Source organism: Euprymna scolopes, chromosome 15, assembly GCF_053919585.1.
Source record: "Euprymna scolopes isolate OS-2025 chromosome 15, ASM5391958v1, whole genome shotgun sequence".
Taxonomy (NCBI): Eukaryota; Metazoa; Mollusca; class Cephalopoda; order Sepiida; family Sepiolidae; genus Euprymna; species Euprymna scolopes.
Genome location: NC_136496.1, coordinates 815,311 through 832,500, shown reverse-complemented (window position 1 = coordinate 832,500; position 17,190 = coordinate 815,311). Strand labels below are relative to the sequence as shown.

Genomic DNA, 17,190 nt, shown 5'->3' with positions numbered 1-17,190 from the left:
GGGCACTTATCTACAGGGAGAGGTTGTTTTTTTCGCCGATATTTTCGAAAGTCATCCCCTTTTTTCGATTATCTAGTCTTAATTCAAACCTACGTCACTTCCGGTTTGGCGTTGGTCGTAACAGTAAAGACGTCACGTTTTTTTTTTCACGTTCTTTTCCTCCTTCGCGGTACGGGTGCGAGCCTGCCTTTCTACTACCACTTTCTTTTTTCTTTTTTGCTCAACACACACCTCCAAACACCCGGGCAACGCCGGGCACCCATGCTAGTTTAGAAAAAGACTTTTATTTTTTTTTTAACAACATAAGCCTGAGTTAGAGAGAGAAGGAAAAATAGAAAGAGGAAAAACAAGGCACTCATCACTGAAGTTTGTTGATGATGACGTTGGTACGCATATTTTTTAATTTTTTTTTTGTCGACTCATTATTTTTTAATTTTATACTGAACTATTGATTTTAAATAAAACGTTTGCAATACAACCCATGCTTACATCCTTTGTTAGCGAGTGTGGCTTCTGTTGCTTTGTTTCTGATTGACCTCATATCGGTCCGTTGAGTGAATACATTGCATTTTCATGGCGAAGAGGTTCGGGAATCACTAGAAGTTTTCTTTCTTACTATTTTTTACTTGTAAAATTGCGTGGCTGGCTGCCCGAGATCACAACCCTGTCACTTGTTCGAGTGGCAACCAAGGATTTGCCAAACCAAGCAGCATTATATTGGGAAGCTATCAGGGATCATAGAGATGACCCATGGAGAAATATCTTTTCTCTTCCTGCAGAAGAGTGCACAAATGAAATCACTGAATGGTTCAAAGCGGCAATTGAAGTTCATGTTCCAACATAAAAGTTCTATAGCAAACTCCACTCTCCTCAATAGTTTACTTCTACTTACGCAACTGCCATTGCTCAAAGGCAGCATGCATACCATATATTTATCTGACAAATAGACAAAGTATATAGAAGCTAGAAATAATTGTAAGAGTGAAATAACTGCAGCTAAGAGAACATATGTCGAAAACATCAGAAAACGCATTGAAGCGCAGAAATTAGGAACTCGTGACTTCTGGAAAATTTTTAATAGTGTAATAAATAATGAACAATTATCAATTCCCTAATATCCAACAATCATGTGGTTGTTTGCATAGCAACTGAAAAGGCTAACCTGCTTGCCCAAAGATTTTCCTTCAACTCTACTTTGTACCCAGCAAACAACTTCCTCCCAGATTTTCCTTTGTGGACAGAAACCACACTCAATGGCCTGAAAATCACCCCTTTTCAAATTCGTAATATCATAAAAAGTCTAGATACTTCAAAGGCATGTGGATCTGATCTCAGTCCAACTATACTATTTCTCCAAAGTCTTCAATAAATGCCTTACCGAATCATGCTTTCCTGACTGCTGGAAAATCACTTCTGTGGTACCAGTTTTACAAGAATTTTGGCAAAATAATTGACCCACTAAATTATCACCATTTTAGCCTCCGCCCTCTGTTCTCCATAATCTTTGAGTGCTTCATTAATCAAGCACTGGTCCACCAACTCATAGATAATAAACTTCTCTCTGACCAACAGTATGAATTTAGGCAAGCCTGTTTTAGTGCAAATATATTAATCTCTGAACGTATATACCTTGCATTGGATAAGTCAGGGGAGGCTAGGGTAGTAGCTCTAGATATATCTTAATCCTCTCATCATGGTCTTCTCATGAAAATTCTATCATACATTATTATTGTATCAATATTCAACATATTCTAATCTTTCTTATATAAGAGAAAAATCCGGGTTGTTTCGATGGTCATACATCAAATCAACATGATATAAATGCGGGTGTGCCTCAGGGGGCCAATCTTTGAACCCTTATTATTCCAAATGACCTCCTTGATAAACTTGTCTTTGAGATGGGTATATTTGCTAATGATACAACGTCTTATAAACAGGTATGATGGGAAAACAAATGAGCACATATCTAAGAAAATGGCTGAAACATGTAGCAGAATGGGGCCTTAACTCGTTGTTAACGTTCGATGCTGCCAAAATTAAGATTCTTTCCTTTAATAATTACAAGAATCTTCTCGACCACTGATAACCATGGCTAATGATATACTACCTGAAAGTTCTGGGTTCAAACCCCTTGGCTTAACATTCACAGGGAACATTAATTGGAACAGATACATTGAAGGCATTGCCAAGGCTACTGCTAAGAAGGTAGACTCTCTCTATCATGCTGGAGGATTGCTTACATCTGAGAGTATCTTGTACCTCTACAAGGCCACCCTATGACAAGCTTCTGGGATTGACCTTTACTCCTGATCTGAAATGGAACACGTACATCAAGTCTGTTGCCAAGGTCGCTGGAAAAATTGTGGGATCCTTCTACTGCTTTAGTAGATATCTCACTGCTGATGCAATTCTCTATCTATATAAAAGCCAAGTACGTCAAGGATGGAGTACTGCTGCCATATCTGGGCAGGAGCTGCTAAAAACAGCCGATCCTTCCATGACAGAGTACAAATCTCTGATCACCCTCGCCAATCTTTCATGAAAAACACCCATCTAGCTGAAACCACTGTCAATAATTTCCCCACTCTTTATCTGTGCCTAAATCAAAATGTAGATTCCATGAACAAAGCTTCTTTCTTAGAAATGCACGCCTATGGAACTCTCTTCCGTTTGCCTGTTTCCCACCTGATTACAACCTGGATGTCTTCAAGTCCAACATAAACAAATTCCTGATAAACTGACCCCTTAAGTAATTCACTTTATAAAATCTCCATTACTAATGATTACTATGATATTATCCTATTCATTACTGTACACGCAATAACCCCGAGTGGCCTCCGGGCCTTGATAAGTGGTGACCTCCATGTAAAAAAAATAATAAAAAATGTATGGAGTATTGTTGCCACATTTGGGCTGGTGCATTTGCTACTAGCCTTTGTGTCCTAGACAGGGTTCAGAAAAGAATTGCAAACCTGATAGGTCTAACTCTGTCGACCAAACTCCAATCCTCGTCCCATCGACAAAATATTGCATCTTTGTGCCTAATTTACAAGTATTTTAATGAAACGTGCTCTGACAAACTCCAAGCCCTTGTACCCTTTCAATTTAAATACCCCCGACAAACCCGACAAGCAACAAAATCCCACCCCCACACAGCAGAGTTCCCTAGATGCCGGAAAGCTTTTTATTCTAATAGTTTCTTCCCTTGGACTGCTACACTTTGGAATTACTTTCCGGGTTTCTGCTTTCCTGACTGTACTGACATGCAGAAGCTCAAGTGTAATGTAAACAGGCATCTTGCTGCTCAACTCCCTACATAGTGTCTCTGCAAATTGTGTTGCAAATAGTAGCTGCCTTCATCAAAGTGACACTGTGCCCTGTTTGGGGTGATATAGTAATAATAAAACAAATACTTCTTCCCATGACGTCATATCCTGCAAGGAAGCCACAACTCTAATCAACCCTAAGGGAATTTTTCACTAACACCATTCTTAATCTTAGTGACATGTAGAGAACTTTTCAAGGCTCAAGTGAAAAGAAACGGCAAAAAATATAGTAATGATGGGTCAAAGGCCAATAATACATTCCTCTGAAATGGGCATTTTTAAAACAGGGGTAAAAGGAACAAGGGCTTAGGCACCCTTAGCACCTCCCTTCTGCATGTCCTTGCAATCTATCCCGTTGTGGAAAACTACTGTTCTCAACCTATTTACCCAATCCAGCTCTGGTTTTGCTACACGTGTCTAATAATCCAAATACTCAAAATCTCACATTATTTTTCAGGTTAATTTACTGAAACAATGATTTCTCAGTAAATATTAAAAGTAAAAAAAAAAAAAAGAAAAGAAAAGAAATTCCAATTCTCTTCCTGATCTATGTTAATGATCTTCCAAATCACATCCTTCGATCATTCATAAACATTTTTGCTGACGACACTTCCATCTATGGCAGCACATCAAAGGCCGTAAACGACCAAGTTCTCTCTGATTCTCTCTCCTCTGATCTTGAGCATGTAGTACAATGGGGGAAAAAGTGGCTGGTTACTTTCAATGCATATCTTTGCATCATCAATGTTCTGATCCACATTTGGCATCAATTGAAATGAATGGCTCTCGTTTTGGGAACGCTCCATGGTTTGACAAGCTTCAAGGCTTGACTTTTACTCCTAATCTAAAATGGAATACGTACATCAAATCCATTGCCAAGATCGCTGGAAAAATTATGGGATCCTTCTATCGATCCAGTAGATATCTACCTGCTGATGCAGTTCTCTACCCATATAAGAGCCAGGTATGTCCAAGGATGGAGTACTGCTGTCATATCTGGGCAGGAGCTGCTAGGAAGACCTTATCCTGCCTTGACAGAGTTCAGAATAGACTTCGTAGCCTAGTGGGGGATGCCCTTTTCTCTTTCCTGCAACCTTTTTCTCACAAAAGAGACATTGCGAGCCTATCTCTGTTTTATTGTTATTTTCATGACAAGTGCTCGTTTGAGTTCCAATCTTTGTTTTTCTCCTCGCCAAACATACACAAGAAGCACCCGTTTGGTTGTAAATACTATCAATAATTTCCCCCCACTCTTTATCTGTGCCTAAACCGAAACGTAGATTCCATGAACAAAGCTTCTTTCTAAGAACTGCACATCTGTGGAACTCTCTTCCGTTTACCTGCTTTCCAGCTAACTACAATATGACCATCTTCAAATCCAATGTAAACAAGTTCTTGATGAGCCATTCCTCTTAAGTAATCCAATTTACCAAATTTACACTTCTAACGATCACTATGATATTGTCTTTTTGCCGACTGTATACTCTTTAACCCTTATCCTCGAGTGGTCTCTGGGCCTTGATAAATGGTGATTCCTTTGTAAAAAAAAAAGACAAGAAATTCATTAATCTAAAATTTTTTGTTAAGAAAATGTCGTGAAATATGGGAAAAATTTTTTTTAAAAGTCACTATTTGCTAATTTTTTTTATGAAAACCTGATAAAAAGTTAAACTTACGATGATGTTCCCTCTTGAATAAGTCTTAAACCTTATAATTAGTCAGCCGCCAAGGAACAACGATCAAAGTGTAGTACCTGTTTAAAATAGTGGTATTAAAACTGCTTTTACTTCCAGTTCTCCTTACACATTAAACAACTTCTTCACTTGTAACATTTCTGAAACACTAACCCGACCTGCCAGTTTTTGTTTTCATATTGTTAACATATCGCATTGTAGCGTCTACCCCGGAACTAAAATTTTCTGAATATTTGTTTTTTATTAATGTTTATGAAAAATTATTTTAAAGGAGCCGTTCGTCGTTTTACCCGACGAGCAGCTCACTTCAACATCAAATACAATCAATTTTTTGTTGTCAAAATTAATCTTTAGTTGAATCATTTGCAATTTTTGCAGTAGCATTTTTACCTTCCTACATTAAGTGGCTTCATGTTTTATCTGAAGCGATTTCCATAAAAATAAATTTTCATTAGAATGTTTATAATTCATCTAATTCACGGGTCCTTAACCTTGCTTGGCCCATGTACCTCTTTCACCATTTGTAAGAATGCCATTCTCCTCCCCATTTCCCGTCCTTTCCAAAATTGATTATTAAAAAAAAAATGCACTATAAATAATATACGAATATTCATCCTCATCTTTGCTAGTTTCATAGACTCATTTGCCAAAATTTTTGCTACAAATAACACACTCATTATGGACTCTGAGACTCTGAATTCTGTAAATAAAAACAAGAAAAAGTTAAAATTATAAATGGGTTAAAAATTCACCCCCTCTGAGAACCCAAAATTCACTCCCTGAGAACCCAAAATTCACCACTTGGGAACCTATCATCTAATTCAAATTTGAAAAACCCAATCACTTTTATAAAATGACTAGCATTTCAGCCCGGCGTTTGGAGGTGTATGGTGAGCAAAAAAAAAAAAAAAAAAAAAGAAAAGCGGTCAATTTATTTTTAACTTGGACCCCTATTATGACCCCTTAACATTTATTGTGTTGGACTCAAATCAAGTTATTAAGTTAGATCCATGTCCAAGAGATCTGTATCTAAAATTTCAAGTGTTTAGACCGAAAATTGTCGGAGGAGTTTGGTAGAGTTCTCAAAGGTCAAATCGTTGACCTTTGACCCCTTAACAGCCAAATTTCTGGCCGAAAATGGATCCCAAAGATTTTCCCAATCTCAGTACTCTGTATCTCAAATTTCGAGTCTGTAGACTTAAAATTGACAGAGTTATTGCGTAGGGAAATGTACACACACAGATACAAAGATACATAGACGGACAGACACTTTCACTTTTATAGATATATAGATAGATTATCTTATTGTGCTTGTGCATTTTGCAAGTTTAAATGTTTATTTATTTTATTTTATTTTTTTTAAGAAACGAAATCAAGGCGGAGATTGATTGGCATAACAAAAAGTTGAAGTACATTTTAACGGTCTCAATTTTTGTGATGTTTGTAAGTTCCAGATTTTCTTTGTTTTTCTCTACTACTCGTCTTCCCATCTAATTGCATTTGTATGTGAAATCTGAATGTTCTTATCCTAGAGATGCTGGTCTTAAAAATAATTAAGGAGTCAGTTGGAAAAGAGCCGACTAAAACGTTTTTTATGATGATATCTGATCCTTCTTAGTCAAGTGGGTTGTAAGGATTTAAAGAGTTGTTTAGGTATAGTTAAAGAATAAAGAAAAACATGTACTGGAATTTAAAAATGCGTACATGTTTTGAAAAATGAGAAGGAAAGGAGTGTTATATATGGAAGGGGACAGTAATTAGATAAACAAAGTAAATAAGTTTGAAAATATTTATTAAAAGGAAAAGGCTAGAATTGAACCCAGGAATCAAAACTTAAAAGTGAATACACAATGCAATCTCAGCAATTTAGTGAATTGACTATTGTGTTTAGAAATAACTAAATAACGATGCAATTTGTGGGTCAGATATCGGACAATGTAAATTAAGGAATGTCTTTGTTTTGCTAAAAATGTGTTGGAAATGTAATATGTAGAATCCACATAAAGACTCTCACATGTCGGAAGCACATTTTGACGTTACAAAGAAAGATAATTTACAATATATTCAGAATCAGTCAGATCAGAAAGAACAGTAGAGACAGATCAGAGAGAGAGAGAGAGAGAGAGAGAGAGAGAGAGAGAGAGAGAGAGAGAGAGAGAGAGAGAGAGAGAAGTAAAGACAGATCAGTCAGTGTCGAGTCGTGAAGGAGGAGAGTTAGCTAAACTCCTTTCGGAAGCAAAAGAAAGGGAAGAAAGACAATGTAGAAATCAGCAAGGCATTCGAATCTCTGATCATCATCTCATCCGGATGAAGTAAAGATCATCATATTTATAAGTTTTCGTTTGTCATCTTTCAACCTGAAAAGGTAAGGTGTTTTTGTGATCATCTTTGTAAACGAACTTTAAACGAAACACCTTCCCAAAGTTAACTGAATCCCTTCCTTCAATAATGATTTTTTTACAAGGGAATCATCACTTATCAAGGCCCAGAGGCCACTCGAGGATAAGGGAAAGAGTGTACAGTGGTCAAATGGACGATATCATAGTAATCGTTAGAAGTGTAAATTTGGTAAATTGGTTACCTAAGGAGACACGACTCATCAAGAACTTGTTCATATTGGACTTGAAGATGGTCATATTGTAGTCAGCTGGAAAGCAGGTAAATGGAAGAGAGTTCCACAGGTGTGCAGTTCTTAGAAAGAAGCTTTGTTCATGGAATATACATTTAGGTTTCGGCACAGATAAAGAGTGGGAGAAATTATTGATAGTGTTTTCAGCCAAATGAGTGTTTCTCGTGAATGTTTGGCGAGGAGGAAACCAAAGATTGGAGCTCAAACGAGCACTTGCCATGAAAATAACAATAAAACAAAGACAGGCTTGCAACGTCTCTTCTGTGAGAAAGAGGTTGCAGGAAAGAGAAAAGGGCATCCCCCAATAGTGTTGCATAGGTGGGGTCTTTTTAAGATACGTCATGGGACATTCATATTGGTGAGAGATATAACAGTGAGAGGGGGATAGAGAAGAGAGAGACATTCATACATTTTTCCATTCTGCACTTCTTTCTTCTTAACGCATATATTAGAGAGGGATGAGTTATCTGTTCTTTTATCACAGGAGGGGACAGTCTTACTTATGATAGAGAGGGTCACATTACTTAAAAGATGGAGAGACACATTACTTAAGGATGGGGTTTATACACAAAGTTCATTATAAAGATGTGTGGAACAAGTTTATATAAGATTACACATTACCTTTGGTTGTTAAGAATGACGCAACACGAAGACGCAGTTACAAAATTGATGAGATGTTCCTTTATTACTTCGGCCGGTTGCAATGATTTCACATCCAGGAATTCAAAAGTCGACTACATGATTAAAACTCTCTAACCCTTCGCTTCCAAAGGGGGACTGCCTTCTGTCTCCCGTCTGTCCAACTGTGACTGATTGTTCGACGCTCTCTGTCCGACCCTGTCTGTCTAATCTCCTCAAACTAGCAAACTATATTGAGAATCCATTTCTCCATGACGTCATACACGTGTCTGGCCACATTCTCGGTCCATGTGGCCTAACATGCATCTGTTCGGCATGTTTCCAAACCACTTTTTTAGGCAATGAATTTCTCTAACCTATTTCTCGACCTGACTTATTTTCCAAAATTTTAAAATTTGCTATTGCTCGTTCTCTTAACTGACCTTATTTTAATTCAATTTTCATAAAAAAGAATTGACAATCAAAATTCCTTTTTACACAAACATCTCTAAACAATCGAATTCCTTCCGAACCTATTTCCTGAACCTATTTCCGAACCATGCTTACCAAGTTCAAATCTTGGTCTATCCTATCTCATTTTTACTTATTTAATATTTTTCTTACTTACAAGAAAAGAGGATCTTTTCTTGTAACACTAGGCTACGAAGTCTATTCTGAACTCTGTCAAGGAAAAATAAGGTTTTCCCAGCAGCTCCTGCCCAAATGTGACAGCAATACTCCATCCTTGGACGTACCTGGCTCTTATATAGGTAGAGAACTGCATCAGCAGGTAGATATCTACTGGATCGATAGAAGGATCCCATAATTTTTGCGGCAACCTTGGCAATGGATCTGATGTACGTATTCCATTTTAGATTAGGAGTAAAGGTCAAATCTAGAAGCTTGTCATTGTGTACACAATATTATTAATGTCGTTATCAGTCTGCCGTTCTGTGTACCCCGTTATATGTCCCCGAGATATACAGATCCCCACTATGCAACATCTATAAGAGAAAAAAGTTATTTTTAAGATCGGATTTTTTCGATTTTCGATACTTATCAGATGAAATTTTGTACTAAACCTATCTAAGAACACTGCCAGGCATATAATTTAGCTTTGTGTGAAATTTTCAAAAGATAGATTTGAAGACAACGAAAAGAGTCTCATTTTAACATTTAATAAAAAACTTTATTTGTCATTTTCGTTAGTAGTGTGTACAAGAGAGAAACGGGTTAGTAGGTGGAAGTGTTCTTGTGTGTAAAGATAGATTTAATATATTGCCGACTTGTTGAGGAGAGAATAGTTCCGTTTACATGTGTTTATAGCTAGTAGTCGTTGAGACAAAGGAAACCGGTTAAAGGAGAAAGAAAGAGCAAGGTCTTTAGTGTATTTAAGTGTTGCAGTGTGTGTGTGTGTGTGTGTGTGTGTGTATGTGTATGTGTGTGTGTGTATGTGTGTGTGTGTGTGTGTGTGTGTGTGTGTGTGTGTGTGTGTGTGTGTGTGTGTCGACGAGAGCAGTTTTTTAGTATGATAAAGAATGTCCTTTGGGTACCGCACGTGGAAACAAATGGGAGTTAGGTAGCCATGTTAACTTGTACTCAGGTCGCCATGGTAACTTGTATTCACATTCAGACTGGGGCCAAAGCCCCAGGCGAAGTCTGCTGCCAGCTGAAGCCAGGAGGAAAGAGAGTAAGAGAGTGTTCTCGGTTTTACCTTTTATACACTCAATCACGTGATTGAGAGCTGGCTTGTGATTGGACAAGCCAAGAAGAAAATGGATTTCAAATCTCGAGCTGCAAGCATTAGTCCCTGCCTGTAATTGTAGTGAGTTTTGGCTGCTACAGATTCAGCCATTTTGGAGCCTATGAGGAAGGAACTCACACACACACACACACACACACACACACACACACACACACACACACACACACACACACAAAGTGACTTTTATATAATAGTAACGGTAGCGATACCTAAGTTGATAAATAGGATAAAATTTTCTCAGCATGTTAATTATATGATAATGACGAATCTTATGTACAAGTTAATAAATAGTTATTTGTATAATTATTTCTTTTTTTTCTAACAAAATATGAAAGATTTCAAAGCATATTAGATGTTTTGCATGTCAGGCAATTATATGGGAATAATGTTGAAAACAGTAGTAATGGAGGATTCTTATAACTGACACTAACGATGATCGTTTAATTAGTTTAAGAGTGAATTCTATAAATAGAAATGTATACACATATCTAAATTTTTAAATATAAATACATTTCGTCGACTGCGGCCGTCCAACACATGTCATCATGCAAAACTGAGGTCAAATTTAATATGATGATGAATTGTGAAATATTTTATCGATTAAAATATAGCTACTCAGTACATCTAAACTTCAATGTTGCAATGGACCTCAGAATCATGACGTGTACCATTCTTGTCTAAATAGTTCTTCAATTTTTTGGAGTGAAAAAATAGGAGGCATTACTTTTTGGAACGACCCTCGTATGTGCATGTTTTTTTTTTTTTTTTTTTTAGTTATTATTAATAATTATTTCCATATTTTATTTTCAATAAAATATGACAGATTTCAAAGTATATTAGATGTTTCACATGTAAGATAACCGTTTCACATAGAGAAAAGAACTCATGCTCATAATGGCAGATGCTTATATTTGGAACTAATCTAAATTTATATCAATTAATTAAAAAGCTTGATTGAAAGTAGACGGAGTTGAAATTTAGACAACCGAGAAAAAGTGTTGTCCCTTCCAATGTTGTATTATTGTTATTCCTCCTTCCATGTCTCAACTGGGCCGAAATTTTTGATTTTTGAGTTGTAGAAGGGATTTCGAGACTTGAGTCTGGAGGTATCTGTGACATCTTTAAATTTTTTTTGATTTATAAGTCTCTGGTGTCCTCCTCGACATTTTGAATCCATTTTTAAGTTATGTCTTCCATCCTTATATGGAATGGTGCGATTGAGCTTGCTACTGCTAGCCATTGTGTTGGGGTTAACTTCAGACATCCTGAAGTAATATGCATGGTTTCTCAGACATAGAAGGAGGAATGGAGAAACAATATTCCTAAAAGAGGGTAAATCATTAAAGACTCAACTTTGCACCTTCCAAGTTTTGGGACTAGGAAGCAGTGGGTAGTTGCAAGCAAGATCGGAACAAGGTACCGCAGGACCGCAGTAAACAAACACAGGTGGAGACAAATAAACTCCCCAATCTGCTTAAAATATAAGGAAACCCGCCAGCACACTGACCACATGATCCTACACTGTCCAGTCACCCAAATGGAAGGAGGCTATGCGATAGCCAATCTATCTGAAGACAATTTCTCAGATTGACTAAAAAATAGTGGTATTGAAGTCTAACCCATATGATACAAAACAAAAAATTATTGTTGTAACCTTATTATGCCTGTTTGTTTTTACAAATTGAAAAAAAGAAAATATTTGTCCGATTTATGTAAATTCTAATTCTATACAATAAATGAATTTTAATATATTTTTTAAAATGTCTTTTTCTCTTTAAAGGTGTTGTCGCTGATTAGTGTGATCCTAAATTTAACTTCCAGTTTAAGATCTCAAACCCCTGAAGAAGCGGAGAAGGAGATGCTACTTAAAGACCTAAATTTGTCCATGCCACCTATCGTCTCGCGTTTCTCAGATGGGTCTTTTGGTTACAACATCCCCAATTTTTTTCTTTCTTGCTTTGTTATTTATGGAGTATGGAAAAAAAGCGAATCCATGTTAATATTGGTAAGTTAATAGAATTCCAATCTTTTTTCTTGTGGGGTGGGGTATTGAAACAAATATATATAAAATTTTAAAAGAATAAAATATATGATTCACTCTCTTAGAATCTGGGTTAATGTAGCTCGATGGGGTCCTAAAATTCATCCTAGTTCTGAGTTTAGGGAAAGGTGAGTCATGTAGTACTCTGTCACCAGTTAAACGAAAACGTTCTTTAAACTGTTCAATTAAAAAAAAAATCAAATTCTTTGCACAGCTGAATTAAAAAATTCTGATTCTTTGAACTGTGCAATTAAAAAAAATTAAAACTCTTTGAACTTTAATTTTGAAAAGTTTCTAATTTTTTAAACTGTTCAAATAAAAAATCTAATTATTTGAACTGTTCAATTAAAAAATTCTAATTCTTTGAACGGTTCAATGAAATAAAATTTTTAATTCTTTCAACTTATCAATTAAAAAAATTCTAATTCTTTGAACTGTTTAATTAAAAAATTCCAATTCCTAGAACTGTTTAATAAAATTATGTTAATTATTTAAACTGTTCAATTAAAAAAATTGTAATTCTTTGAACTGTTCAATTAAATATCATAATTCTCTGAACTATTCAATTAAATATTATAATTCTCTGAACTGTTCAATACAATATTCTAATTCTTTGAACAGTTCAATTAAAAAGTCTAAGTATTTTAACTGTTCAAATAAAAAAATTCTAATTCTTAAAACGGTTGAATAAAATATTCTAATGCTTTGAACTATTCGATTAAAAGAAAACTAATTATTTTGAACTGTTCAATTAAAAAAATCTTATTCTTTGAACTGATCAATAAAAAAATTATAATTCTTTGAACTGCTCAATTAAAAAGAATTTGAATTCTTGGACTGTCCAATTAAAAAAAATTATAATTCTTTGAACTGTTCAATTAAAAACCTATAATTTTAAAGTGTTCAATTCAAAAACATCATGCTTTGAACTATTCAATTAAAAAAATTTTAATTCTTGGAACTGTTCAATTAAAAAAAAATTAAATTCTTTGCACTGTTTAATTAAAAAATTCTAATTTTTGGACTGGTAAATTAAAACAATTATAATTGTTTGGAAAGTTCAACTAAAAAATTCTGATTCTTTGAACTGTTTAATTAAAAATATCATTATGCCTTAAACTGTTCAATTAAAAAATTCACATTCTTTGAACGGTTCAATAAAATAATTCTAATTCTTTAGACTGTTTAATAAAAAAATGATAAATTTTAAACTGTTAAATTAATTTTTTTTAATCTATAAACTGTTAAATTAATTTTTTTAATCTATAAACTGTTCAATTAAAACAATTATAATTCTTTGATCTGTTCAATTAAAACAATTCTCATTTTTTGAACTGCTCATTAAAAAAGTTCTCACCTGAACTATTTCATAAAACCTTTTTATTCTTTGAATAGTTTTATTTAAAAATTTCTGATTATTTGAACTGTTCTATTAATTAAAATGCTAATTCTTTGAACGGTTCAATTAAAAATTCTATTTCTTTAAATTCTTCAATTAAAAAAAATCTAATTCTTTGAACTTGTTAATACAAAAAATGATAATTGTATGAACTGTTACATAAAAAACTATTCTTTGAACTGTTAACTCCAAAAATTCCTATGTCCACTGTTCGATTAAAAAATTCCAATTCTTTTAACTGTCCAATAAAATAAATTCTAATTCTTTGAACTGTTTGATACAAAAAATCTCATTTGAACAGTTCAAAAAATTCTAATTCGTTCAAGTGTTCAATTAAAAAAATTCTAATTCTTTAAACTGTTCATATAAAAAATCTATTTCTGCTTAATCAAAAACATTTATAAGTTGAACTTTTTAATAAAAAATTCTAATTATTTGAACTGCTAAATTAAAAAAATTCTAAAATTCTAAACAGTTCAATTAAAAAATTCTAATTCTTTAAACTGTTAAAATAAAAAAAGTCAAATTCTTTCAACTGGTCAACCTAAAAAAAATTATAACTCTTTAGAATTGTTTAATTAAAAAGATTCTAATCCTTTGAACTGCTCATTTAAAAATGCTAATTCTTTCAACTGTTCAATAAAAAAAATTCTAAGTCTTTGAACGGTTCAAGAAAAAAATTCTAAAACTTTAAACATTTTAATGAAAAACATTCTTATTCTTTGAATTGTCTATTAAAAATTTAAATTCTTTGAACTGTTCAATTTAAAAAATTCTAATTCTTGAACTCATGAATAAAAAATTCTATTTTTTGAACTGTTTAATATAAAATAAAATTAAATTATTAAAACTGTTTATTAAAGGAAATTCTAATTGTTTGAACTGTTTAACTAAAAAATTATAATTCTTTAAATTATTTAATAAAAAAATATAAATTTTTGGACTGTTCAATTAAAAATAATTCTAGGTCTTTAAGCTGTTCAACAAAAAATTATAATACTTTGAACTGTTCAAGTAAAATTCTCATTCTTAAACTCTTTAATTAAAAAAGTAATAATTCTTTGACCTGTTCCATGAAAAAATTATAACTTTTCAAACTTATCAATTTAAAAAAATCAAATTCTTTGGACGGTAAAATTAAAACATTCCAATTATTTAAACTTTTCAATTAAAAAATTCTAATTCTTTGAAAAGTACAATTAAAAAATTCTAATTCTTTAAACTGTTTAACTGAAAAATTGTAAGTCTTTGACCCGTTAAATTAAAAGAATTGTAATTCTTTGAACTGTTTAACCCCCAAAATTATAATTCTTTGAAGTGTACGATTAAAAAATTAAAATTCTTCTATTTAATGACAAATTTCTAATTATTGGAACCGTTTAATTAAATAAATTCTACTTTTTATAACTATTTAATACATTTTTTAAAATTATTTGAACTTTTCAATTAAAAATTCTAATACTAAGAACAGTTAAATGAAAAGTTCTAATTCTCTAAACTGTTCAATTAAAAATTGTTATTCTTTGAACTGTTTAATTAGAATAATCCATATTCTTTAAACTGTTGAATAAAAAATTTTAAATTCTTTAAAATGTTAATTACAAAAAATGTTAATTTTTTGAACTGTTCAATAAAAAAATCTATTTCTTAAAATTGTTCAATTAAAAAAATCTTGTTCTTTGAACTGTTAAATCTAAAAACATTCAAATTATTTGAAATATTTAATAAAAAATTAAAAAAATTTTCCTTTTAAAATTTTTTAATTCTTTGAATTGTTAAATAAAAAATTCTAATTTTTTAAATTTTCCAATTGAAAAAAGATCTAATTCTTTGAACTGTTCAATTTAAAAAAATGAGTGTTTTTATTAAAACATTGTAATGGTTTTATCTAATCAATTAAAAAAATTTAAATTAGTTGAACTGTTTAATAAAATTATTCTAATTAAAAAAATAATTATTTTTCATTGCTTAGTTAAAAATATCTAATTATTTAAACTGTTTAATACAAAATTTTTTAATTTTTTGAACTGTTAAATTAAAAAGTTTTATTCTTTGAACTGTTAAATTAAAAAGTTTTATTCTTTGAACTGTTTAATAAAAAATTCTTATTTTTGAAACTTTTCAATTAAAAAATTATAATTCTTTGAACTGTTTATTTAAAAAATTCTGATTCTTTAAACTATTCAATTAAAAATATTCTAATTATTTTAACTCTTTAATACAAAAAAATAATTATTTTTTTAACTGTTCAATTAAAAAATTCTTATTCTTTAAAATGTTCTATTAAAAATATTTCATTTTTTTAACTGTTTCATCAAGACAATTCTTAATACTTTGAAATTCTAATCCTTCGAACAGTTAAATAATCTTTTTTAAGTCTTTGAACTGTCCAATGAAAAAAATTCTAATTCTTTAAACTTGTCAATGAAAAAATATATAATTCTTTCGACTGTTTTATTTAAAAAATTCTAATTCTTTCAACTGTTTTATTAAAAAAACTAATTATTGGACTGTTCAATTAAAAAATTATAATTCTTTGAATTATAAAAAAATTATAATTCTTTGAATTGTGAAATTAAAAAATTCTAATTCTTAAACTGTTCAAGTGACAAATTATAATTCTTTGAACTCTTCTAATTCCTAAACCTGTTAAATAAAAAAAATTGCATTCTTTTAACTGTTCAATTAAAAGAATTATAATTTGAAAAATACTAAGCCATTAACACATAATGAATATAAAAAATACTAAATCATTAACACATAATAAATAAAAATACAAATATTCAGTTATTAAGGCATGATAAATATAAAAAATATTAAATACTTAGTCATTAACACATAATGAATATTAAAAAAATATGAAATACTTAATTATTAACACATAATAAATATTAAAAAATTGAATACTTAGTCATTAAAACATAGTGAATATAAAAAATATTATATACTGTGTCCGTAATACATAATAAATACAAAAAATAATAAATACTTAGTAATTAATACATAATAAATATAAAAAGATATTAAATAGTAGTCATTAACACATAATAAATATACAAAATATTAAATACTTAGTCATAACCACATAGTGAATATAAAAATATTAAATAGTTAGTCACACAGACATAACAAATATGAAATAAAATAAAAATACTTATTCATAAACACATAGTGAATATAAAAATATAAAATATTTAGTCATTAACACATAATAAATATAAAAAAATATAAAATATTTAGTCATTAAAACATAGTGAATATAAAAAATATTAAATACTTCGTCATTAACACATGATAAATATAAAAATATCTAATACTTCGTCATTAACACATAATAAATACAAAAAATATCAAATACTTAGTAATAACCACATAGTGAATATAAAAATATAAAATAGACATAATAAATATGAAATAAAATATAAAATACTTAGTCATAACCACATAAAAAATATAACAAATATATACTTAGTCATTAACACATGATAAATATAAAAATTATTAAATACTTAGTCATTACCATATAATAAATACAAAAAAATTAAATACTTGGTCTGATGATTATATAAAAAAATATTAAATACTTAGCCATTAATACATAATAAATTAAGAAAATATTAAATACTTAGTCATTAAAACAAATAAATATAAAAAATATTAAATACTTAGCCATTAATACATAATAAATTAAGAAAATATTAAATACTTAGTCATTAGC

General features: G+C 31.3%; 1 protein-coding gene across 3 annotated transcripts in view; it reads left to right on the top strand.

The window, feature by feature from the left end:
- The window catches only part of LOC145293681 (uncharacterized), a 74,723-nt gene that overhangs the window by 21,832 nt on the left and 35,701 nt on the right, over positions 1 to 17,190 (top strand). For all 3 annotated transcript variants that reach the window (XM_080140075.1, XM_080140077.1, XM_080140078.1), the window contains exons 4-5: positions 6,385 to 6,463; positions 11,813 to 12,037. In XM_080140075.1, the coding sequence (XP_079996201.1) occupies positions 6,385 to 6,463; positions 11,813 to 12,037 (304 nt within the window). The remainder of the gene's footprint in view (positions 1 to 6,384; positions 6,464 to 11,812; positions 12,038 to 17,190) is intronic.